Source organism: Onychomys torridus, chromosome 7 (genome assembly GCF_903995425.1).
Source record: "Onychomys torridus chromosome 7, mOncTor1.1, whole genome shotgun sequence".
Taxonomy (NCBI): domain Eukaryota; kingdom Metazoa; phylum Chordata; class Mammalia; order Rodentia; family Cricetidae; genus Onychomys; species Onychomys torridus.
In genome coordinates, this window is record NC_050449.1 from 108,327,214 (window position 1) to 108,353,968 (window position 26,755).

General features: G+C 45.5%; 1 protein-coding gene across 1 annotated transcript in view; it reads right to left on the bottom strand.

Annotated features, from left to right (window-relative positions):
- Positions 1 to 6,232: 6,232 nt before the first annotated feature.
- The window catches only part of Tgfbr2 (transforming growth factor beta receptor 2), a 95,246-nt gene continuing 74,723 nt past the window's right edge, over positions 6,233 to 26,755 (bottom strand). Inside the window, exons 6-8 of the mRNA XM_036194174.1 lie at positions 25,727 to 25,868; positions 11,398 to 11,525; positions 6,233 to 9,007 (exon numbers count right to left, since the gene is read on the bottom strand). Of these exons, the coding sequence (XP_036050067.1) occupies positions 8,828 to 9,007; positions 11,398 to 11,525; positions 25,727 to 25,868 (450 nt within the window). The 3' untranslated portion in view covers positions 6,233 to 8,827. The remainder of the gene's footprint in view (positions 9,008 to 11,397; positions 11,526 to 25,726; positions 25,869 to 26,755) is intronic.

Sequence of the window (26,755 nt, forward strand, 5' to 3'; positions counted from 1 at the left end):
AATTTAACCAACAGATCCCAGGCAAGGACATGGTAGACAGATACACATGCAGGCCAAACACTCGTACACATAAAAATAAATAAGTAAACCTTTTCAAAAGGTAACACCCACAGTAAGCCACTTGTCAGGTGCCTCCTCTCATTTTCCTCTCCCTCCAGTAATCTTTTCATGTTAAGGATTAATACAGCAATTAGGTTAGACTCCATCTGTCCAAACAGCTCCAAAGCCTGTCATTGGAACCAGCCTCCCAGTGTAAGAGCCTGTAGAGGGTGGCTCACATTCAAGGCACAGTAGGATTGATGAATGGTAGAGAGTGTCCATAGAGCAAGGAAGAATTCAGGACAATTCCATATTCTCTAGGTCGGGCAACTGTTAAGAAGGAGTTGTGACTTCCTGAAATGAGAAAATACATTTATAATGTCACCTGATGTAGGCTGTACAAGATTTGAGCTGCCTATAAATCAGGCAAGCCCAGGTGATTTATTGGTGATTATGAATATCAGCTTCAGGGAGGAAGTTGGGATGAAAGACTTGAATTGCAGATCTACCAACATAGTCACAGGATTGGGTGAGATCACACAGACCAAATTTGAAGGTTAAGAAAGGGGGAGCAAGCAGAAGGCAAAAGCTTGGGACACAGCTTACAAGGAGGAGAAATCTGCCAAGTTCCTTACAGAGAAGTGTCTTTGCTACCCTCCCTATAACTGAGAAAGAATACTCCAACAATGTCAGCTTAGTGGGGGAAAGATTCTGTTACAATTTTGCATGCTCACTGTTTAAACACAGCACTATCACTATGAAAAACGACGTTTAGTGTGGATTAGTGATGATGGATGACATCAATGATGATGATTTAACTCCTTCAGGCAGTGCTGGTTATATTTCTTAAAGCAATGCTTGTCTTGTGAGACCAAAGCACAAGGCAGAACTCAAATCAGCAGGTTTCCCTGGGGCGTTTGTGTCAAACTCAGACACATGGTGGTAGTGTCCATGACTCAGCATAATCCACAGCTTTGAAGAGGCATTCCAACAAATGTAGTTCTGTCCCCAAGCTAGGGTCTGTCCCACAACCAGGAAGAGCCAGGGTACAGCCATTGCTTCTTTGGTTTTAGAAGACATTGTTCAAAGATTCCATTCAGCCCCAACCAAGTTCAAGTGTGGAGCATGAGAAGCTCGGGGATTTCATCTAGAAACCACCACCTCTGCATTCCAGGTGTTTATCAACTTGAAGTGCTCATGAGTGGGGATTTGAAAGGAAAAACAAAGCATTTCTCAGAACATGAATTATAGTTATTATGATCCATTATTTACTTTCAAATACTTCAACATATCTATTTGTTATGTATAGGAAAGCTTTAATGTACATTCTTGGTAGGGAGGCTGCCCCAGTCTCAAACATTACTCTGAAAATGATTAGCTACCACTTTACCAAAAGCTTCCTTTCAGGGGCTTGTGCTGCATTCCCCGCTTTTATTTTTATTTTGTGTATATGTATATGTGTGTATGTCTGTCACAGCTTTGTGCACAGGAGTTCAGGTGCCCACAGAGGCCAGTAAAGAGCCTCCATCTCCTGTCAGTAGCATTACAATGATTCATAAGGGCCAAACATGGGTGCTGGGAATCAAACTTGGATCCTCTGACAGAGCAGCCAGTGCTCTTCATTTTTGATGTGCATCTTCAATCCCATCACCTACCTTTTTTTGTTTGTAAATCAACAATAGAAATTTGTTAGTTATCATAATGTGTGTACAGTTGGATGCTCACTAGTGTTCAAGACAGACATTGCCTTCTGTCTTCTGACTCAGAGCCCCTTATAGACTGCCCGGGGACATTCAGAAGCACATGATATGGAATTTCAAAGGATTTCCCTAGGTTTCTGTTTAATAGCCTTAGCCTAAAGTCATCCTGTCCTACTATGTAGCCTGAATAGTGTAGGTGACCAGAATGTCACCCTAAAAATGACTGTGGGAGTCCAGAATATGCTACACCACAAACATCTCTTTAGCATTTGGACTATTTTGAGGTGACTATTTTGAAAATGTAGCGGTAATGATTAAAGAAGAGATTATGGAGTTGAGGAGGAGTGGGGGGGCTGGAAGAAGAGGGTGGGGGAGAGAATGTAAACAGTACTGATGCATGAAATTCTCAAAAAGTCTGATAAAATAACGGTGCGATTTCTGCTTCATTAGAATCGGAAGATGATTAACAAGTTATTTTTAAGTGTGGCAAATATCAGGAGGTATATAGAATTAGATCATGCCATGTGCGACTGATTGGCAGGCCCTGCAATGTGGGAAGTTCACAATCTTGTCTTGTTCAGCAGTGTTTGCAAAGCAGGCCTGAAAGGCATGGCCCCCAACCCATATAGTATGAAGCAAGCAGAAACTAATTAGAAATATGATAAGCAATGATTAGGCAGTTACTTCAGGGGGAAAATGAACAAGATGAGCAGATGTCAACTGGGATAGCCTCTGTGGAAAAGGATAGACAAGCTTGCTTAGATGAAAAGTTCCCTGCCTGTCACCTGGGAAAACAAGTTCCCTCAAGATGAGGCCATTAGCATGTCATTTGCACACAGATTTTTTTATAAAAAGGAAAAGGTCACCACAAAACAGGAACTCCTGGGAGCCAGCAAGCCCTGCCTTGAAAAGACAGTGATTGGCAGGAGGGATGGGGTCCCTGCAGAGGGTGTTTGGAGGGCGGTTGCCAATACTCCTGACCTCCAGTATCCAGCACTGAAATGACTGGTGGGAGCAGCCTGAAGGAAGGTCAGAAGACCTTGGCTCCTGTTTGGGCTGAAGCTCTTGTGTCTGAGCCCAGAGACCTTGTGCATTTGCAAACAAAACAAAACAAAACAAAAACCCCCAAATCAAGACTTTCTCTTCCTGTGCCCGCCAGCCTCTGTTGTTTGACTGGTGCTGTGGTTTGCGTGAGTTGAGGCTTGCCCTTGAGCCCTAACTGGTGCTGGTATTTCCGAAAGTTGTGGAACTTTAGCATGTGTGGGGGCAGGGAGGAGGGCACGCTCACTGGAGAAGTGGGTCATCAAGGGTCCACTTGTAGCTTTGTAGCAAGGTTCCACATCTGAATTTTGCTTTATGATCACGGACACAGTGTGACCACCCGCCTCCTCTTCCTGCTGCTGTATCTGTTAATCCCACTGGATTTGAGTAAGACCACAATCTCAAAACAACTTTGAGCCAAATTTGAAGAAATTTGAAGCAAGCTTTAATTAAATACTGACCAGGATGATGGACTCTGGCCAGGTCCATTCCTGAGTTCCCAGAAAATGGTGACGAGTCACATTTTGCAGAATCTTAAAAAGACATACCCATAATGCCATGCATTTCCCACCAGGTTCAGTGTATGTATATATTCTGACATACTTCCTGCCTGTGCACCTCCTGCCTACATCCCATCAGGGGCAAGCATACATCCTGACATATTTCCTGTCCATGTACCTCCTGCCTCCATGTGATCAAACACATCCAGTGCAGTTGAGCCAAATGAACTTGTTAGGGAGATCAAAAACAAATGCCTCCATCATTTCAAGAAGTATCTGTCCTTGGGCAAGGGGCTTGCAGGTTGGAGTCATTCATGAAACCATGGATCTCATAGGCACAGGAATTAAAACTTAAAACCTAACTTTGGCTCTCCTATAGTGTTCATTGCCAGCCATAATGGACTATACCACCTTGAACTGAAAACGCAAACCTGTCCTCCCTGCTTGTCAGATATTTGATCCCAGCAACCAGAAAAGTAATCCCTGTCTTGCTGCTCTAGCCTCACTAAGAGGAGGGCAGTTTGATTCCAGAGCCTGGCTGCTGTCATCATAGAATACTCCTGTAATTGGAATGGGAACTGAATGGAAACATCCAGATGAACATACAAAGGAAGCCAGCTTGCAAAGAAAAACTAGAAGCTCATCTTTACCTGGGCTTCATCCAAGGAACAGAGCATGCACATACATGCATGTGCAGGGAGTAAGGTTGAGGTGAGGAGGGGCCCCTCAGGAGGGAGAGGCAAGGACTATGAGGATCCTGTAAAGGACCAGAGAGCAGATGGTCAGAGGTTCTGGGGGCTCTTTCCTCAGCCCACAAGGGCACTTCCATTCCTGATTTAAATAAGCTGTCTCTATTTTTAGACAAGAATTGACAGTCCTCTAAACTCATCTCCCAAGTACTGTTATCTCCCAAGACTGTAAAAAACAAAGCCAGTTCTTTGTTCATGAATCATCCAAGAAAGAACATTTGTGAAAGTCCAGGCTTCAAGTTCTACTTTTTCTAATACCTGTTGAAATAAAGGCATATTTGCTAAAAACAAACAAACAAACAACAACAACAACCAAACAAACCATGCTCTTGATGGCTGGCAGACTGAAATCGTCTAAGGCACCAGCACATGGCTTACACCTGAAGAAAAGCTATGTGCACTCAGCCACTCATTCCCCCCCCCACCCCCACAATCCTTCTCTCAGCAAGAATTTCTTCAGACCTTGTTAGCAAAATGCTAGGCAGATTAGGTGGAGAAGAAAGAATATTCTGGTTCTCCTGGAGCAAACAGACACATGCAGAGGTAGATACCAAGATGGAAGTGTAAATGACAACCACACCCCATGGTGTGGCCTCTGTTCCACTGGGCTGGTCAGTTTTAATCAGGAGACAACATGAAATACAGAAAAGCAAGCATTTCAGTTACTCAAAATTCTGGTTCCTGGATAACTGGGCTTTGCCCCTGATTGTACATGGGCAATTCAATTCTTCCCCTGGGAGATGGGCATGCTCCCTCCTCCTGGGCCTGATGGAGGACCAGGGCTAATGATCATTGAGAAAGTGTTTTGTTCATATTGCCAACACTCAGGTAAGCAGATCCTTTCCAGCCCCTGGCCTGTACCACATGTCTCCTTCCCTCTGTTTTTAATGCTGTATCTAGACTTTTCCTGCTTTTATGCTAAGTAGCAACTTAATATCTGCCAAGATGCAGGCAAGGTTCTCCAAGTTCAAAACACAAATGCAAAGCTCTGTGTGGACCACCATGGGCAGTCACCAGCATGCTAGTAAGAGGATGGAGCACACACGGCAGAGGCACATTCTCTAAAGAAGCCCTCTGTGAAAGTCCTGGAACTAACAGGCATATGGGCCAAAACAGTTCCTGGGATGGGGAGAGAGGCCATGCTGGCATACCAAGAGCCACCATGCCTGGACACAGGGATGACAAGGGCTAGCAGGCTGCCAACCCCTACTGCTTCATCTCTTAATGAGCTTCTGTCAGGGATTGGTTTTTAGTTATGTGTGTGCTTGCGTGTATACACATGCAGATATGGGCAGAGAAGCCAGAGGTAACCCTCCAGTGCTGGTCCTTAGACCTTGACATAGTTTCTTCATCAAGACCTGGGGCTCAGTTAGGAGAGGCTGGTTGACCAGAAAGCCCCAAGGAGCCCATCTCTGCCTCCTCAGCTGGGATTATAAGCATGTGACATCACCTGTCGCTTTTTTGCCTGGAATCTGAGGGCCAAACTCATTTCCTTGTGCTTGTATAAGTGCCCTGTCTCTCCCAGATTGTTTTATAAAGGGACCGGAGGAGTCTGTTGTAGAATGCTCCCCCACAATGTAAGAGCCAATGCCATCTTCATCAGAGTGGCTGTGACTACCCTCAAGAGACCTTCGAGACTGGGCCTGCTGCCATCCCCTCACAGAAGTGGGCGTGGGGAGGGTTATCAAATCCTTTCCTCAGTCTGTCCACTCCTTCCTTTACCTCCCTCCCAGATGTATGTAATTCTGGTCAAATTGCAAGTGATCTCATGGTCTCAGGATGTGCTAGAGTATATGGATGGAGGAAGGTTAACTGAGGGGGTGCTCAACCTATGCAGCTTTGGGGAAGCCATCATTCATGCAGGGATGAGACTCTTTGGTGGGGCATTTGCACCCCTCTAACTCACCCTGTACCACACTCCATAAGTAAGCATGCTAGCTCACTTGCTCGCCAATTAGGCCTTTGATGAGATCAGTACTTTGTTTTGTCACTGGGGCCGTAATCTGAGGTGAGCAGACAGGACACGGTGTGTGCAAGTGCACAGGAAAAATGCACTCGCAACACTGTGACAAGACAACCTGTGTGAAAAAGTCAGGGAGGACTTCTCGATGACATTTGCTGCCATGCTACAGAATAATCCAGTGTGGGAAGTGGGTTCAGCTACTGGGAATAGCAACAAGGGCCAACCAAGCTCGTCCATGAACTTTTGATTTATTTGATCTACTAGAAATTTTTATTTATATAAAAGACAAATGGTATAGAATGAAAATAAGTGCTTTAAATTTTGATATAAAAAGAATATTGTGCATTCACATTCCTATTTTAATACATGAGTATGGCTGAAGTGTTCAATAAAAGAATAAAACCTTCCCTTTATGCAGAGTAGTGAACAAAAGTCAACATTTTTAGGAATGACAACAATGTTATTCCTTGGTCTTTTTCTTGAATAAGATAAAAAAAAATGACATAAACAAAACAAGCCACAGTAACATGATACTGTGTTCCAGTTTCTGATGATGACCCGGAAGTGAGATCACTTTTGAACCCTAGAAATCCCTCTAGTGGACCGGTATTCTACAAATTGACCACTAGAGGGAGGTGAACAACAGCTATTGGGAGGGCATCAGCAAGCCCTAAGGTGCAAGTGGGTGTGGGAGATTCCCAAGGTGTTCCACAGCACACTTCCATGGGGCAGAGTATATAGATTTTTGTCTCACCCCCAACTTGACCATGTATCTAAACCACCCTGTGATCCCAGGCATCCCATGGTCGAGACAGAACAAAAGGCTCCTTGGTGGTCCTTCAATCATGTTCCTATTTGGTTGAAAATAAGTAGCTTCAAAAACACACTTTAAAAAAAGAAGCTGTTGCTTGCAACATCCACATTTGTTGGTGGATTAACAAGCTTCCTATTAAAGCACATTCTTTGCTCTCATCCAAGTGGACACATATTCCCAGACTTTTCATGGGACTCTTGTATGACCCCTATTCAAATCCTCACTCATGGTTTCTGCAAAGGTTAGGACCATGCAGAGACCAAGAACGATAAAGAAAGATTCATAGAGCAGAGAGCTTCCCATGAAGAGACAAACAGAGCTTAATATGCATACAAAAGAGACTTGACCTAATGGAAATCATGCACAGGAGGTCCTCTGAGGTCCAATTCATGGTCAGCTTCAAATCATAACATCAGACAAGGTATGTGCAGGTAAGTATGTTACCAAAGCAAGGTAGCATGAATGCACATTTCTAGTGTGTGTATGCATGTGAGGATGCACATGTGGTACATGTATGTCTGGAGGTCAGAGGTCAGATAGATGTTGTTTGTCAAGATAGATGTTATTTGTTCGCCTTGCTTTGGAGACAGAAGCTTCTTAGCTGACCAATAAGCTCCCAGGGATGTTCACCTTCCCAGTGCTGAGATTAAAAGTGTGTTCCAATGAACATGGCTGTTTTCATGGGGTGAGTGTGGGTAATGTGAAGACTGACTGCTTGCCAGTGAGAAATGAAGCAGCTGTGTGTCACAGAGTTATACCTTCTTGCTCTAAATCATGCCCTCTGAAGAGGGACCCAGGAATCCCTTCCTAGAATTAAGATTTTTCTGCTACATCTCAAATACTTAAAATGAAGCTCAACTTTTTCAGACATTGTGCTGACCAAGCAAAATATGGTCTCAAAGTGTCCCCAGACACAGTTTTACAGTATAGGCAGTGTGTGTCATTCAAATCCTGTCTGCTATTTGGGAACCTGGGAAGATAGAACCCATTGCTGCTACCATGGCAAGCTAGAAGCACCAGCAGGAGAGTGAGAAAAATTAAACACAATGAGCCAGCGGTGCTGGATGTGGGGTATGACACAATAAAAAATGGTAACAGCTGGGAATGAATAATAATAACTCAGGCACAGAAGAAAATCAAAGGACACAATCGATTAGTAGATGGTGGGACAATTTCATAGGTGAGGAAACTGCCTTCTTTGATTCTGGTAGTTTATGAAAGTGGAAGGATGGGGCCAAGTTTCTAGGCTAAGCCTGAAGATTCACAAGTCAGATATTAGGCTTGAATGTCCATGATAAAATGAAAAGCAAGGCACATGGGAGACCCTGGGACATAGTGGTGGACTGGAACTTAGCTCCCTGGCTAGGAAGCACCCTCATGTAGAGGGTGATTATTGCAAAACAAAGTGTTTTGTGGCCAAAACAGTCTGTGAGGCATGGATCCTTCTCATGCAGCTGTCCCCTCAACCCCACATTCAGGGAACCATTGCATGTGTGATTGTCAAGTGCTAATGCTGTCCCGAGCCCCTTCTGCTCCATTCTGGAGCTCTCCAATAAAAAGTAATTTCCCGGGAACATTTGATCTTTTTCTTTGTCTCCATGCAGAGTATGGCTATAGATAGAAAGATATAGACATATATAGATATATAGATATAAAACATAGCTATTCATATTTACATACAGGCATTAATAAAGTGCAAATGTTATTGGCTGTTGTAAAAATCAATCTCATTTCCTGAGGAGGTGCTAATACAGCTTATGCCATGACAAAGTCCAAGACATAGAATGCTCTCTGTCACTTAGCCCCTGCTGCTGTTGCTGCTGCTGCTGCTGCTGCTGCTGCTGCTGCTGCTGCTGCTGTTGCTGTTGCTGCGGTTGTTTCTGAACATGGAGCAGCTATCAGGGAAGAAGGGAGCAAGTCCTTGGTTTCCCAGAAGCATCAGTCAAGACAGCATCCCACTGCCTCTGGTCTTTGGTGAGAGGGCAGCTTCTGGAGGGTTGGCCCAGCCTGCCCAGAAAAAGCTATTTGGTAGTGTTCAGTGAGCCATCTTCTGGAATCTTCTCCTGGGAGCAGCTCCTCCCAGAGAGTCTATCTGGATGCTCCAGCTCACTAAAGCGCTCTGCCACACATTGGGCTGTAAGGCGGGCCTCAGGATCATGGTCCCAGCACTCTGTCAGTGTCTCACACACGATCTGGATGCCCTGCAGAGGAAGGGAGGGGTCCCAAGGGCATCATCAGTGAGTGGTCTCCATGGAATTAGCATCAATACATCATTATCAAATGATGTCCTATCAGAGTAAGACTCAGTCTCTCTAAGTGGTCATGAGTTTGCAGATGTGTGTCAAAGGGTCACTCTCCACCTTAGTTTTTGGGACAGGGTTTCTCAGTGCACCTAGAGCTAGCTGATCTCAGGATTTCTCACTGAACCCAGAGCTCACTGATCACAGGGTTTCTCACTGAATCCTGAGCCCACTGACTTGGGCTCCTTCTGTCATGTCTTCCTCCATACTTGTCTTACAGGTGCACACCACGGCACTCAGCTTTTTACATGGGTACCAGGGATCCAAACTCAGGTTTACATGCTCATTTGCAAACCCTTTACTGACTGTGCCATCTCTCCAGTTTTACTCTTTCAGAATGTAACATGGCTGGATCATAGGTACTCTTCTGTTTGAGCAGGGCTAAACACTCAAGCCCAGAGTGGGACAGACATTAGCCTGGGTTCACTTTGTAAAGTCTATAGCTCATAGAATGACTCAGAAGTTGTTCCCAGGACTGCCAAGGGTGACCCCAAGATGTCCCAGTCATCTCTAGTGACATTAAGCTAGGCCCTTTGACATGGCTGTCTTTGTATTCCAAATATACCTGACTATAAGATATTTTATAGCCTGTCCTCCCCCAGACAGCTACACCCACTGAGCCTCACCCCCAAGTAGGAAAGGTGGTCCAGATAGCAAAGTGTTCTTCCACAGGCTGGGTTTCATCTTGCATCAGAAAGGTTTCTCTTACTATCTTAAGTCCTTTCAGAAAATCAGAAGATAAGTAAATAGTCTGAGAGGTAGAAATGAGACCAGCTCCTTCCATGTAGAGGCCAGCATCGCCCCTGGTGACCTCCAGACAGGACACATACATCTAACACTCTTGTGGAGAGTTGGCTCTTGCCTGCCAATACCAGCAATTTTTACAACATCTGGGGAGTTCCCCCACCCCCAGTTCTTGATGTGGAATTAATTGCCTAATTCACCTAACTGATGGTATTGATTGATGGCCCTGTTAAGAGTAGAGTGTTATTGTTGCTATACCAGAAACATTTATTTTGTTTTGACACAGTAATTACAGGCAGTGAATTAAATTAAATATTAAGCATTACCTTGAAATCAATAGGGCAACAAATCTCATTAAGAGAAAAAAAATGTATTATGCAAATTCTTTTCAGAATTTTATCATAATGAATAACAGCTTCATTAAAAGAACTTCACAGGAGAGACCTCAAGAGATGGTGACTGAGTTTCAACAGAACACACCATTCCTGCACCTTCCAATTCCTGAGTTTTTTCAAAAAGCCTTGCATTTTTAGAACCAAAGACAATTTGTCAGAGAGTCTGGTGAAGACCTTGACCCTAGGAAGCTTGGCTCACCTACTCCTTGATCACAGGGCTGGCTCTGGGCCAGGACTGGCTTCTGAACAGGCTTCCTGCCCTAATTTGTCTTCCTGATTGAGCCTGGCTTACTGTTTCTGGTTCTCACTTGAATTCCCTGTCCCTTTAGGCAAACCTATGCACCCATGGCCAGCAAGGATGAAGGACTTCAAGAGAGTGATAAATGGCTCTGCTGGGTGGGAAAGAATTGTTCTTCCAGAGAGATAGAAAAACACTCTTTCTTCATTGAGACTCTTCCTTGAGTATATCACACATGTGGTCAACTGTCTCTCATTCACAACTGAATTTTTCTTCCCCTCTCTTCCAACCTCTGTTATGAGCAGTCTTAACTTCCAATTCTTTGGAAGGAATGACAGAGAGTGGTGTGGATGTCACTCAACAGGCTTAACTTTTCCTCCTTTACCAGCAAGCTCCTCTTCATTGATTTCCTGGCCTCCCACCCATGCTCATACACGCTTCCCTCTCATCTCCATGAACAGCCAGAAGATACAAGCACATCAGCTACCCAACAACCCTGCTTGTTTCCAACTACTAAGTATTTATTTGTGAAGTTGAAGAAGCCCAGCAGAATAAAGTCGTAGCCCAGGGGGAATGAGATCTAGGCTCCTGGTGTGAAGGCACAGGAGTAGACAGCAGACACAGCTAGCAAAGTATCTTAACACCAAAACAAGAGAGCTTGGGAACGGCCAGTGTCTTACAGTAGTCATCGGAAAGCTCTCTGAGTATGCTGTATAAGCCTGGTGATGGCAACTTACGAGAACAGGGTCATCCACTTATATTGAAATTTTCCTTAGGGACACAAACGTGACAGGGTTACAGAGAACCAGGTCCCTTGTACTCAGAGTTAAGCTCCATCTCCCAGAATTCTCTATGGCCCACAAGCAGACTTCTCTGCATGCACCTTCTGACCTTTCAAAGCCAGCACTCCTTACCTGGTGGTTGAGCCAGAAGCTGGGGATTTCAGGCCGCCCTCGGTCTCTCAGGACATTGTCCTTCATGCTCTCCACACAGGGGTGCTCCCTTACCTTGGAACCAAATGGGGGTTCATAATCTTTCACTTCTGTGAAGAAAACAGGAAGACACAGGCCAGTTGAGCACAGGGCAGCACATGGCTGAGAGACATGGGCTTGGTGAGTGCCTGGCTGGATAATATGAGGAAATATGGCAGGATGAATCTGTCATTGCTAGAACACTTTTAACAATAGTGGATAAAATGAGAAGGAAGGGGTGGTGGTGGAAGAATGCTGGGAAATATTGCACTGATAATGGTTTAGTCCTTCCAGGCATCATGCTGATAGCTGATACCTAGGGAATAAGGCAGTCAGGGACCCAGCTTTCCCATCAATGCAGGCATGCTCAATGAAGGGATACTGTTTCTAAGGAAGGAAACGGGTTCTTTGGTGGTAGAAAAACCTTACATATTGTGGGATGGAGAGACAGAGCTCAGCAGTAAGCATATGCACCTCCAGGAGACCAGAGTTTGGCTCCCAGCACCCAAGTTGGGTGTCTCACTTACTTCAGCTCCAGGGGACCTGGTGCCCTCTTCTGGCCTTTATTGGAACTGCATTCATGTGCATACCTTTACAGGCACACACTCATATACACATAATTAAAAAAAATAAAAATAAAATCTTTTTAAAAGCCACATGTATTACAAATCTTCTGTAATTCAACAAATTCAACAAAATGTGTTCAATTTCATGGGAACATCAGCCCTAAAATGTCAAAATTCTGAAAGAGGCTGCAACCTGTACGGTTCCTGAAGACATTGCTAAAGGAAGTAAGTCAGATACTAAAGGGTAAATATTATGTGGTTCCACATAATGTCTCCCCAGAACTCACTGAAGATTCGGCATCATCAGGAGGCACCAGATGGGACCTTCCTAGTTGGCTGAGGGTGGTTCTTCCATAATAAGTCTCCTCATGGATTAACAGGCTGATGCCTCCATGGGTTGTTTGGAGAGTGCGTCTTTTATTACAGCCAGTTTAAAGCTACTGTGGAAGTATAAGGTCTCATCCAGCACTTGGGATGCTGAGGCATGAGGGTCATGAGTGCAGGGCTAGCCTGGGATATATAAGGAGAGCCTATCTAGACAAAACCAGGCAGTCTCCTCACCCTGTAGTGGGGAGCAGAGCGGCATCAGGCTACACAGCTGGATTTCCTTGTCTCCAGAACCCTGAGTCGAAAGAAAGCTTTTTCCTCTATCAATACTGACTCAGCCACAAGTATTGCTTTATGGCAGTAAGAAGGGGCTAAATGTCCTTAGAGACAAATTCACAGAGATGAAGAAAGAATGGTGTCTATCTAGGGGTTAGGAGATGAATGTCAGGGAGAAGGGATAGAAATGTGGGGCTAGTACTTATAGTCAGTATACAGTTTCAGAGGGGAAGATGAGAAAGCTCTGGGGCTGGGATGTAGCTCAGTGGTAGAGTACTTGCCTAGCATGCACAAGGTCCTGGGTTCAAGTTCAATCATCAATACCATTGAAGGAAAGTGTGTGTGTGTGTGTGTGTGTGTGTGTGTGTGTGTGTGTGTGTGTGTGAGAGAGAGAGAGAGAGAGAGAGAGAGAGAGAGAGAGAGAGAGAGAGAGAGAGAGAGAGAGAGAAGAAAGTACTGAAGGGGAAGGGGAAGGCTGGGCTACATTCCACATTTCCCCAAAAAGTATGCAGGATCTTTGGCCTTTAACTTCAAGATAATTTTCCTTAATGAGCAAAAATATCAGTACTTCGCCTTCTGTGCTAAGAAACGAAGATGCTTCCATGGTCAAATGGAATTGAAAGAGGACTAGCCTGTTTTATTTTTCTCTGTCTTTTTCCCAGGAGTTGTGTCTGCCTTTTTCAGCTTCACCCCAGTAGAAAAGCTGTCAGGACCTTGTTTTATTGTTTTATTTGCTTGCTGATTTTTAAAAATAGTATTCTTATTTATTCTCTGAGATTGTCCTACATTTATACATTGTATTTTGATCCATCCACCTCTCTAACTCTCTCCAGTGACCCTTCCCATTCCTAACTTTATGTTCTCCTTCTTTGTTAACAATACCCCCAGGTATTTTAGTAGCTTATTTTTCATAGATCTTTAACTTTTATTATATTTTAGAATGCAATTGCACTTACGACATTGAGATGAACACAAACCCCCTTTGTCCCTTTTGATTTCAAACATCCCAAGAAATTAATCTGCACTGGTCTTAGGGTGAACACCACTTCTTTCTCCCATTCCCTGTCCTCCATCAGACTGTTGATCCTGAGGCTCAAGACTGAGGTGGGATTTTATGTCTTTCTCTGCTTGGTGCTCTCAACTTTGCTTTATACACAGACAGCACCCAGTAAACACAAACTGGGATGATTTCAAGCAAGAGCAGAAGCTAGGAGGGTCAGAGAAAGCTCCAGATGAGACACCATGCTCATCACCTTCTTCTTCCTATGGAGTGAATGGAGTGACCCGAGAGACCATCATCGTCCCTTCAGGATTATCACGGTGGTTCAATCCAACCCAACAGCATGTTTTCTGGTTGCATTACACCAAGACAGAAAGGTCAAGATGGCACGGGTTTTGTGTGACATGTAAATTGCTCAGTCTATGCTGCATTGGGCCACAGACCCTCCATTTCTAACTCTTTCACCACTGCTCTTGCAACTGTGTTTCTTGCCTGACTAGACACCCTTTACCAAGCCAAGTCCTCTAGAGCAGTTCAAGTGCTGCCCATGGGCCTCAATCCTTCCCCTTTCTCTGAAGAATTGTACTAGGCTGATGGAAATACCCCAGCCTGTGGATGCCTAGACATGACACCCACCTGCCAGTGGCAGCCATGCCACAAAGTGACATGTGTGTTGACTGGTCCAATCCTCTTCATGCCTCTGCAAGCCACTCTAAGAGCTTCTGTGAGACAAGGCAGAGGCCAGGCTCTCTGAATGGTGTAGAAATCACAGCTCAGCTCCTTCTCCCTGACTGCCCCTGCTTCCCATGAGACCTGATCCTCAATAAACAATGGCCCGCAAATCTTCACTTGGGTCCTACTTTTGGCAATGCTGGTCCAAGCCAGCTGTCCATGAAGAGCTTCCATCTTTCTTTTTTGGTTTCTGTCTGCTTAGCTTCCTATATGAAGATAACTGCCACTCCACCATGAGGGAGCTTGCAAAGCCCTTCCTTGAGAAATAGAAAGGATGCTCAGAACCATACAGCATATGGGGGTCTGATGAAGTGCCTTTGCCTGTCCAGAAGGCTTCCTTGCTTTCTCCTTCCCAGGGAACACTTTAGAGAGTGTTCCAGAAGCCACAATCTCATGCCCATGCTCAGAAACGACAGGCAGGACATTGCAACAAATGAGAGGAAATATCAGGATGACATTCTGGCCCACTGTCCACCTCATGGCCAACAGGCCCAAGGAGCAGAGCAAACACTTCCATGGCTGAGTCATTAACTTGAGCTGGCTTATTCCACTCCAAGTTCTAACCCTCAAAGTAATTGGTGATAGCTCATCTTCATTGTCACCTTGACTGACTTGGAATCATGTGGGAGAATCACCTCTGGGTGTGTCCCTGAGGTTCAGGGAGGAGAGAGGACCCTGCTCTAGTGTGTGCAACACCATCCAATGGACTCCACTCCTAAAGTAAATCAAAAGACACAAAGGAGAAATCCAGTTGAATCCATATATTCCCTCCCTGCTTCATGACAATGGACACACAACGTGACCACCAGTCACCTCATGTTCCTATATCCATGATGGACTGGCCCCTCAAACTATGAATCTACATGAACCTTTCCCTTCTTAAGCTGCTTTGGCCACAGCTGTCAATCACAGCACTATTTTCATGATTAAGTTCAGCGAGGGCCAAAGGAGGCTTCTATGGAGCATGGGAGACGGTGGCTGTGGAGATGATGTAATGGATGCTTAGGAGGAAAAGGAGATAAGGCATACATTTTTTCCCAAAGCAAGGGGAAACTTAACCGAGTTTCCCCTGTTTTTCCTGAGACCTTGGGAACTGTGAGACTTCCTGTGCTCTAAAGTCCTACTTCCTCTCTTCAGCTAAAATGGGGAAGGGAGGTCAAGGGTCATTCATCTGCAAGGTGCTGGCAGAGACAACTGTCTGTGCCACACCAGGAGGATCTGAAGGCCATGCTGCCTTCTAAGTTTAAAATGGAAAAGTGGAGGGAGGGTGTCAAAGAAGATCATGTGACTCAAGTTGGTGGGTGCCTGTCCCTTGACAGTGACCTTTCAGAGGCTACCATGATGCACGCCTGTCATCTCAGCACTGGGGAGGCTGAGGCAGAGGGACATTGTAAAACTGAAGCTAGCTAGGACTACACAAGACCTCTAGGCAAACAGTCTGGGCTACAAGTGAGACCCTTTCAAAAATTAGTCAATCAATCATCACTCAGTAATGGCTCCGGTTAGGAGTGGGGGGAGATTGGAAGTGAGCACATCAATTTGTTTATTTATTCAGCTGCGCACAAGCTGGGGTGCACTTCTTGAGGTCAGAGGACAACTTGTGGCCGTTGTTCATTCTCTCCTTCCACCACGTGAGTCCTGGGACTTGAACTCAAGAGCTCAGGCGTGGCGGCTGGTGCCTCCACTGTCTGAGCCATCTTGTATCCTTGTGCACACATTTCAAACTGACCTTTTTTTTTAACCCCTGAAAATGCCACATTTGCACACTATACGCTTCCACGACGCTTCCACAGCACATAACAATACAGGCTAGACTTTTTTCTTATCATGGGCTTTGTTGATTCGTCTTTCTGGGATCTTTGCCCTCATTTTGAACACCCTAGTACTGACCTTGCTCTCTTCTCTTGTGTCCCACAAGTGTTCCGAGATGCCTCACTTCTGGCTGTGTGGATCCCTGCCACCAGCCGATGTGTCTAGCACCTGCTCTGGGCACTACAGCAGAGGTCCTGCTTACTTCTTTTGTGGCTATTCAGGTGATCCCATCTGCTGTTCTCTGAACCTACATGAGAACCATGGAAGGCCATTCCCTCCTGCAGAGATTTTCTAAATGCTCCTTGGTTCTAAATTTGCTTCATGTTTTGGCAGAGGTCTACCCTTGACTATGAACAAGAAAGCAGACCCCTGAGTTAAAATCTGAACTCTGAGAAACAAGGACAGAGGGCAGACCTCGGAGGGAGGAGTTTTTCAGGCAGGGATCCTATGCTTGGTTCGTGGGCCCTGACGGCCTTCCAGGGAATCTCATACTCTGTGCCATACATAAAATAGTCCTAGGAACGGAGCAGTGTGGAGGACTCACAGCGTTCTGGTGGCCTGAACCACTTTGGCTCCTGGTATCTCCAGCTGGAAGACTGCAGTCCACCCATTCAGTGCAAGCTAAACCCACATGGAATCTGCCCATCTACTTATCTTTCCTATCAGCGCTTAAAATATTTTTAAAAATGTGCATCGTTTAAACACAAAAATCACTAAATGAAAGTTTCTAGAAAAACCCAATCTCCCTCATCACTTTCACCAGGGTGGCTTCGGTGAGATTACCTTTTTGGTTATAAGTGAGCACTTCTCAATTTATTTTTTCATAAAAGACCGGGTGAGTTGCCCTCAGTTCAATGGAGAGAGGCTTCAGCAAAGCGCAGCAGAAATGAATTGTGGGAAAAATGAAGCCAGTTGGGCATCTTTAGCTATACCGCATTGCTATTGAAGTCACCTAGTACAGCAGTGAGATGGCTCAGTGAGTAAGGGTTTCTGCTGCCAACCCTGAAGTCCCGAGTCTCATCCTGAGAGCCACATGGTGGAAGGAGAGAGCCAACTTCTACAACTTGTCCTCCGATCTATACAAGCACCCCATGGCACATGTGTGCCTCCTCGATAAATAATTTCATAAAATGTGAAGTCACTTAGACCCATTCTGGGTTCCTTCCTTATCCTAATAGCAGGTCTGAAACAAGCACTTTTGGCACATTGGCTTTAAATGTGCCAGGGCAGTGGGAGCTGGGGCATGGTAAAGGAAAATGCATGGAGGTGACTCAGCATGTTTTAAGAGTGTCAAAGAGCCAGGCAGAGGATGCTGAGGAGCAGCCTGGAGAGATGTGATCCAACACCTGAAGTTCACCATTAAGAAAAGGGAGGCTCAGCTGCTGTGGTGGGGCCAGACTTTAATCCCAGCACTCCTGGAGGTGGGGGTGGGGGGCAGGGGCAATACTCTGAGTTCGAGACCAGCCTGATCTACAGATCTAGTTCCAGGACAGCCAGGGCTACACAGAGAAACCCTGTCTTGAAAAACAAACAGAGAAAGAGACAGAGAGACAGACAGAGAGAGAATAAAAAACAAAGTGAGGCTGGGAAACAAAGGATTCAGAGCTGCTCCTGGGGTCTGAGGGACCCTGCAGACTGGCTTTATCTTGCTAAGAAGTTGCTAGACTTTCTTCTCTCCACCTAGCATTTCAGAAAGTGCTCCTCCAATCCTGCCCACAGCATGCATTGCTAGGGAATACTCCACCCACTGAGAATCTGACAAATGTCTCCCTCCCTGCCAACCTTGGCGAGGTCCTCTCTAGCATAGGCCCTCAGGAAGGGCTCTTTAGGGTCTGCTAGACAGAGACAGTTAGTAATTTCTAAACAAGTTGTGTAAAAACTACTAATTAAAAAGAAATCCCCTTAACTGTTATGATTTCCCTGCAGTGCACCCAAACACTTGTGTATTCTGGCTTTGGGAAAGGTGGGGCAGTGGTAAGGCTGGGGGTGGAGAAAGAACAAGACAGTCCCATTCTTTAACCACAGACAGCAAAGGAGGATGGGGTTGGCATGGCACCAGTACAGTGTTTACTCAGGTTCCTCTTTGCGGGATCCAGGGTGCTCAGACTACAGCAGATGTCTCTACCGCAGCTAAACCAGCCCATCCTGAGAGTTCTCAGACTGAGTGCCCTGTGTCCCCACACTGTTCAAAACACACCTTCTCTAAGAGACCTTTGTTTTACTGCTGCCTAGAACTGTCTCTTCCTCCCCTTCCCCCTGCTGCCGAGGCTGAGGACCAGCTGCAGCTCTCTTCCTTGCTCTCAGGAAGTCCCCCATCTCCGCTGAAGGGAAACAGCCTGCTCTTCTCTGCATCACCACAGACCTGTCCCCAAGACAGCATTGGTATGGCTTTGACCCTCAGCATCTGGCCCACAGCTGTTGTGGCTGGAGTTGGACAGTGTCCCCTGAGGTAGTGCTCCTCTGATTTTATATTACTTTCCAAATGGTGCTGCCTTGGAGTCCAGTCAAAGCAAATGGTTTCCATCCTGGTCTTCCTGAAGTTTCTCCAAGCCTCTTTCCCTTTTCCTTTCGGCTTGGCCCATTGTTCTTTTGATACTTCTTCAAAAAGGAGCTGTCTGTGTCAGAGCCTTGCTCACTGATCACTGTGTGTCAGCTTCTGTGCTGAGGTCCTGGCGGCCAGGGTTTGGGTCGGTTTGCATGTGGGCCAGTGCTGGCTGGGGATGAATACATGCAGTACCTGCTGTATTCCCCAGAGGGGCCTTAGACACCTCCCTCATCCGCCTCCCACACACCACTGTGCAAACGCTCACCCAGACCCCAGGCCAACTGCCTGGCCTGGGACAGAGGTTCTTTGTGAAAGAGAGTCAATCTCAGTTCTACCGTTGCCCAGCTGAGATCTCAAAAGCAGAGGCACACCAACCACCTTTCCATCTTCTTCTCCTTCAACAACTCAGTTTTCTCTCTTCATTTTTCTTATGTATGTTTTGAAATGCTCAAAGTGTCTGGAATCTGCTGTAATTTTCTTCCTAAGATGATCACATACACCCATCCCTTGCTGGACACCAGACCTGCTGCTGACCTATCCCAGCTTCACTCCTCACTAGATCTGCTCACCTCGAGAGAGGGAGCCTTTGGACCTCTGCTCTTGCCAGGTGTAGTGCTCTTCCTGACATTCCAGTACCAGGAGGCTGAGTTGAGGCAGTTGTGAGGGTGACACCTCTGTGAGCTTTCAAGCAAGACCATGCCTCAAACCTAAAAATGGACTCCTGTCCCCAGTAGGGAGCAGAATGCTGGGAAACAGAGTTATTCATTAGATGTCACCTGAGTGAGTGAATGAATGGATGAGTGGAAGAATGTATGAAGGACTACATACTTGGAGAAAGCAGTATAAAGAAGTCAGATTTTAAGGCATCCGTGCACAGAGGCTAACAGCCTTGGCTCTGGTAACTGGGATCTGAGGGCTGGGAAGAAGACTGTCAGTAAAATGCTTGCCTTGCAAATACTGGGGCCTGGATTTCATCAGAAGAAACCAAAATTAAAAACCCCAGGTGTGGCAGCACATGCCTGTCATTCCAGAGGAGGTGGAGGCAGGTGCATACCTGGGGCTGGCTGACCAGTCAGTCTGACCTACTTGGCAAGTTCTAGGGAAATGAGACATTCTGTGTCAAAAAAAAAAAAAAAAAAAAAAAAAAAAAAAAAAAAAAATGGACATTGCTTGAGAACAGTACCAGAGGTTGACCTCTGGTTTAGCACCCCACCTCTCCCTCCCTCCCTCCCTCTCTCTCTCTCTCTCTCTCTCTCTCTCTCTCTCTCTCTCTCTCTCTCTCTCACACACACACACACACACACACACACACACACACACACACACAGACCCAGACACATGCATGCACACTCAGGAATTCATCAAGGGAGAGAGGACAATTCAGGGATACAGACGTTCAGAAGTGAGGTCCCTAAGGAGTACCACCTCATCCAGTACTTCTCAAGAGCTGTGCCTCCAGTGCAGGATGCACAGAGGGACTTTGAACCCCACACACTACTCTGGGTATTCATTCTCCCTGTTCTCCACCAATCAGGCCGTCTCTGTCCCAGGAAGGGGGGCCTGTGGCTGCAGGGCTCCTGGCTCCATGGTTGTCCCACTCCTGGACATTGGTTTTCTCATCTGTGCAGGGAGGCTGACTGCAGCATGCCCCAAATGCGATTCTGGGGGATTCACTTCACTGATGATGAAGTGACTGCCTTGGCAATGGTGTCTGTGTTTCCCCGGGGCTTTCTTAACCTGGACCAAACCTTCCTCCTCTTCAGACCACTATTCCCTTACTGTGATCATCTGTGGAGCTTTGTGGTGAACTGCGTGCAAAAGGAAGCTGAGATTCAGCTTCAGAATTAACTATTTATCCTCTGTTTACACTGTCTTCCTGGTAAGGCTGAGAGGAACACCCCCAGGGCTGTGTTGTGCGCTTCTTCCTCCCTTGGGCTGCTCTGCACAGAGTCCAGGCTGGCTGCTGAGAGGAGCCTTACAAAAGGACACCTGAGCCATACTGCTCCTCATGGGCCTTCCTACCTCAGCATCCATTGATTTAGGCTGGCCTGCACATTAGCTCCCTGTCTCCTGCTGGGCCCTTCCTTTAACAGTTGTTGCTATAACTGACAGCCCCTCACTTCAAGGAAGTTCATGCCACAGTGTTAGTCACAGAAATTGCTTGAAATGGAGTTGAGAGGCAAGTCCTGGAAGGAGTTGATGGTGAGATCCTCAGAGTGAAGATAAAGCATGGAGACGGGGGCCAGAGAAGGGAGGAGGGGCCTAAGGTGATGAAGGGGCAGGGCCTGGCATCCACAGGAAAGTCACACTCATCATCATCACAGAATCCTAAAGTAAGGCAGGAAGGACTTAATTCTCCCAGGACATCTGTCACATGATGCCAAATATCCTGCTTCATGTAGATGGGATATTAGCTGACTCAATTGTGGGATAAAATAGAAATCTTTGATCGCTATAATAAGGAAACATAGTCTGCATTGTTACTTAAATTTATCACTTATTATTATTGGGGGGGGTGCCCTGGCATGTATGTGGAGGTCAGAATTCTGTAACATCAGTTCCCTCCTTCCACCTTTACATGTGTTCCAAGGATTGATTGAACTCAGATCATCAGTAAGCACCTCTCCCCTGAGCCATCTCAAAGGCCCTGCATTTACTACTACTACTATTGCTTACTATTATTGCAAATATATTATTATTATTATTATTATTATTATTATTATTATTATTACCCTTCCTCTTTGGAATTCAACAGCTAATGAAAAGAATAATCATACATCATCATGCCAGTAAAGGTCAAATTTTAGAAGGATCAGCTAGAGTTCCCCTCTTACACTTACACATCAAAGTCCCCTAGCAAGTAGAATAACTTGTTATCTATTGTATTAGAAAGGTGATAAATATAATATGTATGTGTACATATTTAAAAAGCATGTGCTTTTTTTTAAAAGTGCAAATCTTTCTAGCAGACTCCAAGTTTCTGGGGTGACAGTTGGACCTGCCTGTCCACTTGTGACTCTGGAGAGTTGAGGATGCAGAAGCCTGTGCCTTCAGGGAACACATTTCATGTTTCATGTGCTTTCCATGTATAAAAATCACATTCAAACAAATGTTTCTGTCATGAATCCTGGGTTAACCAAGTTATCGTCAAGGTCTTTAAACGGTCTTAAAAGACATTTAAAGAAATGACGTAAAGGAATAAAGAGATACCTCAGTTGCCATGAGCACTTGAGTTTGGGTCCCCAGCACACAATTAAAAAAAAAAAAAAGGTGGGCATGGTGGCATGCACTTGTACTCTCAGTCCTGGGAAGGCAAGGGCAGATGGGTCCCTGAAGCTCACTGGCCACCCAGCCTAGCCAAATCAGATAGGCCCAAGTTCAGTGAGACTCCCTCTCAAATAAAGCAGAGAAGTACCATGGAAGACACTAGAGGTTGGCTTCCTGCCTCCACAGGTGCATACACACACTAACACACATGCACACATACACACACAAATCTGATATGATTAGAAGAGGCTGATATGCTCTCAGGGACGTGCCACATGATGTCACACGCTTCAATCTAGTGATGTCCACGAGGGTGGATAGGGCCAGAGTGGAGACTGGAGAATCTGGGGTGGGGAGTTACCAAGAAACGAAGGAGTGCCAGGAGGCGTTCCTTCTAGTTCCTGCCCGTTTTTACCACAAAAGGTTGTAATGGGGTTTTCTGAGATGAACTGAAGAAAATGGATCCTAGTTCCTTCCATGGGGAAATTTGTTTATCCCGTAGCTTTTTTTAGAACCCATAAAAGTTGGCGAGCTTGGCTCGACCTCATGTGTGCCTCAGCTCTTCCTCACTCAGCAAATATCAACAGGAAAGGGCTCTTGTCAGTGACAACAATGAAAGCAGAACGCACCAGAGCCTTGGGCTGACTACCTTGTTAGAACTGGAGACCAGACATGATCTCAGGGGCTGTTTACAGAAGCAAGGCGGCTCCCAGAGCACGGGGACAGCATTATCTTTGACTCCACTCCTATCAGACTACAGAACCGTTTTGGAGCTGTCGAAGCTTCCAAGCAGAAAATCATTTACAATGGCTGGTAGTTGATTAAACAAATTTAACTATGAGGAAAACACACACACACACACACACACACACACACACACAGAGAGAGAGAGAGAGAGAGAGAGAGAGAGAGAGAGAGAGAGAGAGAGAGCTACTTTTAGGAGTATGGAAGAAAGACCTCTTAGGCAGGAAACCAGGAGAGAATTGTGCTAGCCAGATAGGAATCACCATCTCCACAGAGGTCAGAGATATAGACGACAGTGGTTCAATAAGGGATGAGGAAAAGGTGACCTAGATCCTCCTTGAGGTTATGGGGAGCCAAACATATTCTGCAAGGGATGAGACTCAGAACCAGTAATGGGTCCAGTTGGTATGGCAAGTTTGGGTTAGTAACCAGAGAGGTCACAATTTGAGCAACAAAATAAGTACTAACATTATTGGACATCCACAGAAGGAAAGAAATGCCCATTGTCCCCAGCTGATATAATGGATAAATACCAAGGGATAGTGAGAGGAAGAGCAGAGATTCCCTCAGAGTAAAACATCCACTAATTAACAAGGGGAAAGAGAAACAAAAACATTGCATGAGGCCAACATCACAGTGATGATCCTTTAAAGTGGGAATTCTCAGTAGACCCTCAAATTAACAGGTGAGGCTATAGGCAAGCCCGAGTCTCTTCCCTTGTGTGTGCTCATTACAAATTGGAAAATGGCATCTCTACAGAGGGGAACCTGACAGTCAGACCTCTTAGCTGACAGCAGCCACCTTGGCCTTGGTTCCATGTGCAGAAAAGTCACCACAGTGTCTGTGGTGTGCTTATTCCAGACATGTCATCTCCATCTAATGAGAAAACACCAGCAGAACCCAAAGTAGGTGCAGGCTCTGAGGTGCTGGTTTCAACTTCACAAGTATTAAGGTCATAGAAGACTCCAGAAATAGCTCCATGCAAATCCTAACCTGAGTCCTCCTCCAGGAAAGCACATTCCTGGTGATTCTGGAGTGTAAGCGAGGTCTAGGGGGTCAACACAGAACACTGCACCAACGTTAATGTCCTGGCTTTAAAAGAGTTAGACCGTCTCTTCTCTTTTGAATGTAGGCTAAATTTAAACTGGACTAAAGGTGGGTGGGTGGGCTGGAGTCTCTGCATTGTTGTTGTTGTTGTTATAGTTGTTTATTGGTTTATGTGTTTAGGACAAGATTTTCTCTGCAGTCCAGGCTGGCCTGTAAGTTACGACATAGCCTAGGCTGACCCACAACTTGCCTCAATCCTCCTGCCTTAGCATCTTGAGTGCTGGAATTACACACCTAGATCTTTGATAAATTTTTTTGTTTGATTGTTTAATTGTGAGAATATGTATGTGGACATGCTTGTGAGGGGATGTGTGTGTGTAGTCTAGAGGCTGACATCATTCTTCATGTTTTTAGACAGGCTTTCTCTCACTCATCCTGAAGCAAACTGATTGGGGTCAGTTGCCTAGCCATCCCGAGTTTGCCTCTCTAGCACGAGGATTACAGACGCCCTCCACAAAACCCTCCTTTAACACGGGTGCTGAGGATCTGAACTCATGTCCTCAAGCTTGTGTGGCAAGACTTTAGTGATTAAGCCACCTCCTTAGCTCTCTGTGTTCTTCTTGATGCTGTTTTGTAAGTCTAATATTCTTATAAAACAGAAAGTCAAGAAGAATGAAGCCAAGCTTGACTTCATCTAGACAAGGCTGGGACACACTCGTTTTCCAGGTGAGACCTGATGGAAACTATTGAGAGGAGAATGGGTGATGGAGACAGAACGTAGAGAACCACCAATTTTTCTTTCTGACCATCTGGAAACAATACCCCCAAGATAAAGTAGGAGTGGAACATTCAAGGGATGTCCATTCTTATCTATAGTCTCAAGGTCAAGGCAATGGCAGCCTCAGTGCTAGCTAGTTTTATGTCAACTTGACACAAGCTGAAGTCCTTTTGGAAAAGGGGACCTCACTTGAGAAAATTCCCCCAGCACACTGATTTGTGGGGTCATCTTTTTGGTTGATGACTCATCTGGGAGGCCCAGATCTCTGGGGGCAGTGCCACTCCCGGGCAGGTGGTCCTGAAGGCTCTAAGAAAGCAGAAGAAGCGCCGTGAAGAGGAACGCAGTGAGTAGCATTACTCCACAGTCTTCACATCAGCACCCACCTCAGGTTCCTGCCCTGTTTGAGGAGCTGCCTGACTTCCCTGGAAAATGGACTGTTCACCTGAACCCCTAAGATGAAATAAAGCCTTTCATCCCCAACTTGCTTTTGGTCAGTATCTTATCACAGTGGTGGAAATCCTAAGGAAGTCTGTCACCATGGGAAGGACTTGATTGACAGCATGCAGAAATGAGAGCAAGGGAACCTGGGAAAGCTGTGGTACTCTGCTTGGGGAGAATGCTCAAAGAAAAAGAAGGAAAGGCTGACTGTGGGTAACTTCTAGGGTTCCCAGAGGAAAGGTAGAGAAGTCTTAGGGGCTAGCTATCATCTTCAATGAGTGTTCTCAGAGTTTTAAAATCCAAACAGACATATCAAACCACCCTGCTTAATTTTGGGGAAAAGAAGTCATGTCTACAAGAGTAAATGTTTATTAGTCAAGTATTTTTTCAGTCCTTTAAATCAAAATGCCCATCTGACTATTGTCTTTTAGGTAAATAGAAATCATTCTTACTCTTGCTGCTAGTGACCACCTCCTGCAAGATATTAAGATATCTGTAGAGAGAACAGTAATTCTAAATAGCTGTATGAAAGGAGCCTTATGTTCCCAATGTGATTTCCACTTAGAAACCTTGGCTATTCAGAGTAATCCTGGAAGAACTATGCACTACATGATCTCAACTGTCTTTCAGTGTGGCATTCACTGCTCTGTGCCGAACCCTGGAATTATGCCTGAAACAGACACCATTACATCATCTGGAGTGGGGACCCACCTCCGACTGCACTGTCACCAAGTACGTACCTCCCACCGCATTGCAACGGGATGTCATTTCCCAGAGTACCAGAGCCATGGAGTAGACATCTGTCTGCTTGAAGGACTCCACATTTTCCAAATTCATCCTGGATTCTAGAACCTCAGGGGCCATGTATCTTGCAGTTCCCACCTTTAAAAAACAAACAAAATAAAAAACAACACAGAATGAAGCGCATAATTTAATTCTGAGGGAACTTGTTAAAGGGACTTAAGCTTGAGGTTTCTCATACACAGATGATGTTTTGCTTGTTTCCCAAAGTTTCTTCTTTTATTCTTAGATAAGTTCATGCATGTATTCTGATCATATTCACCCCCACTGTCTTCTCTTATTTCCTGTCCACTTCTTGAACCCTTTCTTGCTAACAAGTCCCTTGCTTACTTCCTTGTCTTTTTTAAATGATCCATTGCATTTGACTAGTGTTGCTCATAAAAGCATTGGTGGGGGCTTTCCAAGATCAGGGTAACTAACAGTGGCTATACCACTGAAGGGGCATGGCTCCTCTCCCTTCTCCCCCAGCAGCCATCAAGTGGCAACAGCTCTTCAGCCTGACGTGTGATATTTTCTATCTTCTTAACCTGTCCTTCTCTTCCTTCCTTCCTTCCTTCCTTCCTTCCTTCCTTCCTTCCTTCCTTCCTTCCTTCCATCCTCCCTCCCTCCCTTCCTCACTTCCTTCCTTCCTTTCTTCCTTCTCTTCCTTCCTCCCTCCTTCCCTCCCTTCCTTCCTTCTCTCCTTTCCCTTCCTTCTCTCCTTTCCCTTCCTTCCTTCCTTCCTTCCTTCCTTCCTTCCTCCCTCCCTCTCTCCCTCCCTCCCTCCCTCCCTCCCTTCCTCCTTCCCTTTCTTTCTTCCTTTCTTCTTCCTTCCTTCCTTTTGCTTTTTTGACACAGTTTCATGTAGACCAAGCTGGCCTCATACGCTATAGCTAGTGATCACCTTGAACCACTGATCTTCCCCCCTCCATTTCCAGAGTACTGAAACTATAGATGTATAGTACCACATCCACTTTATGTGATACTAG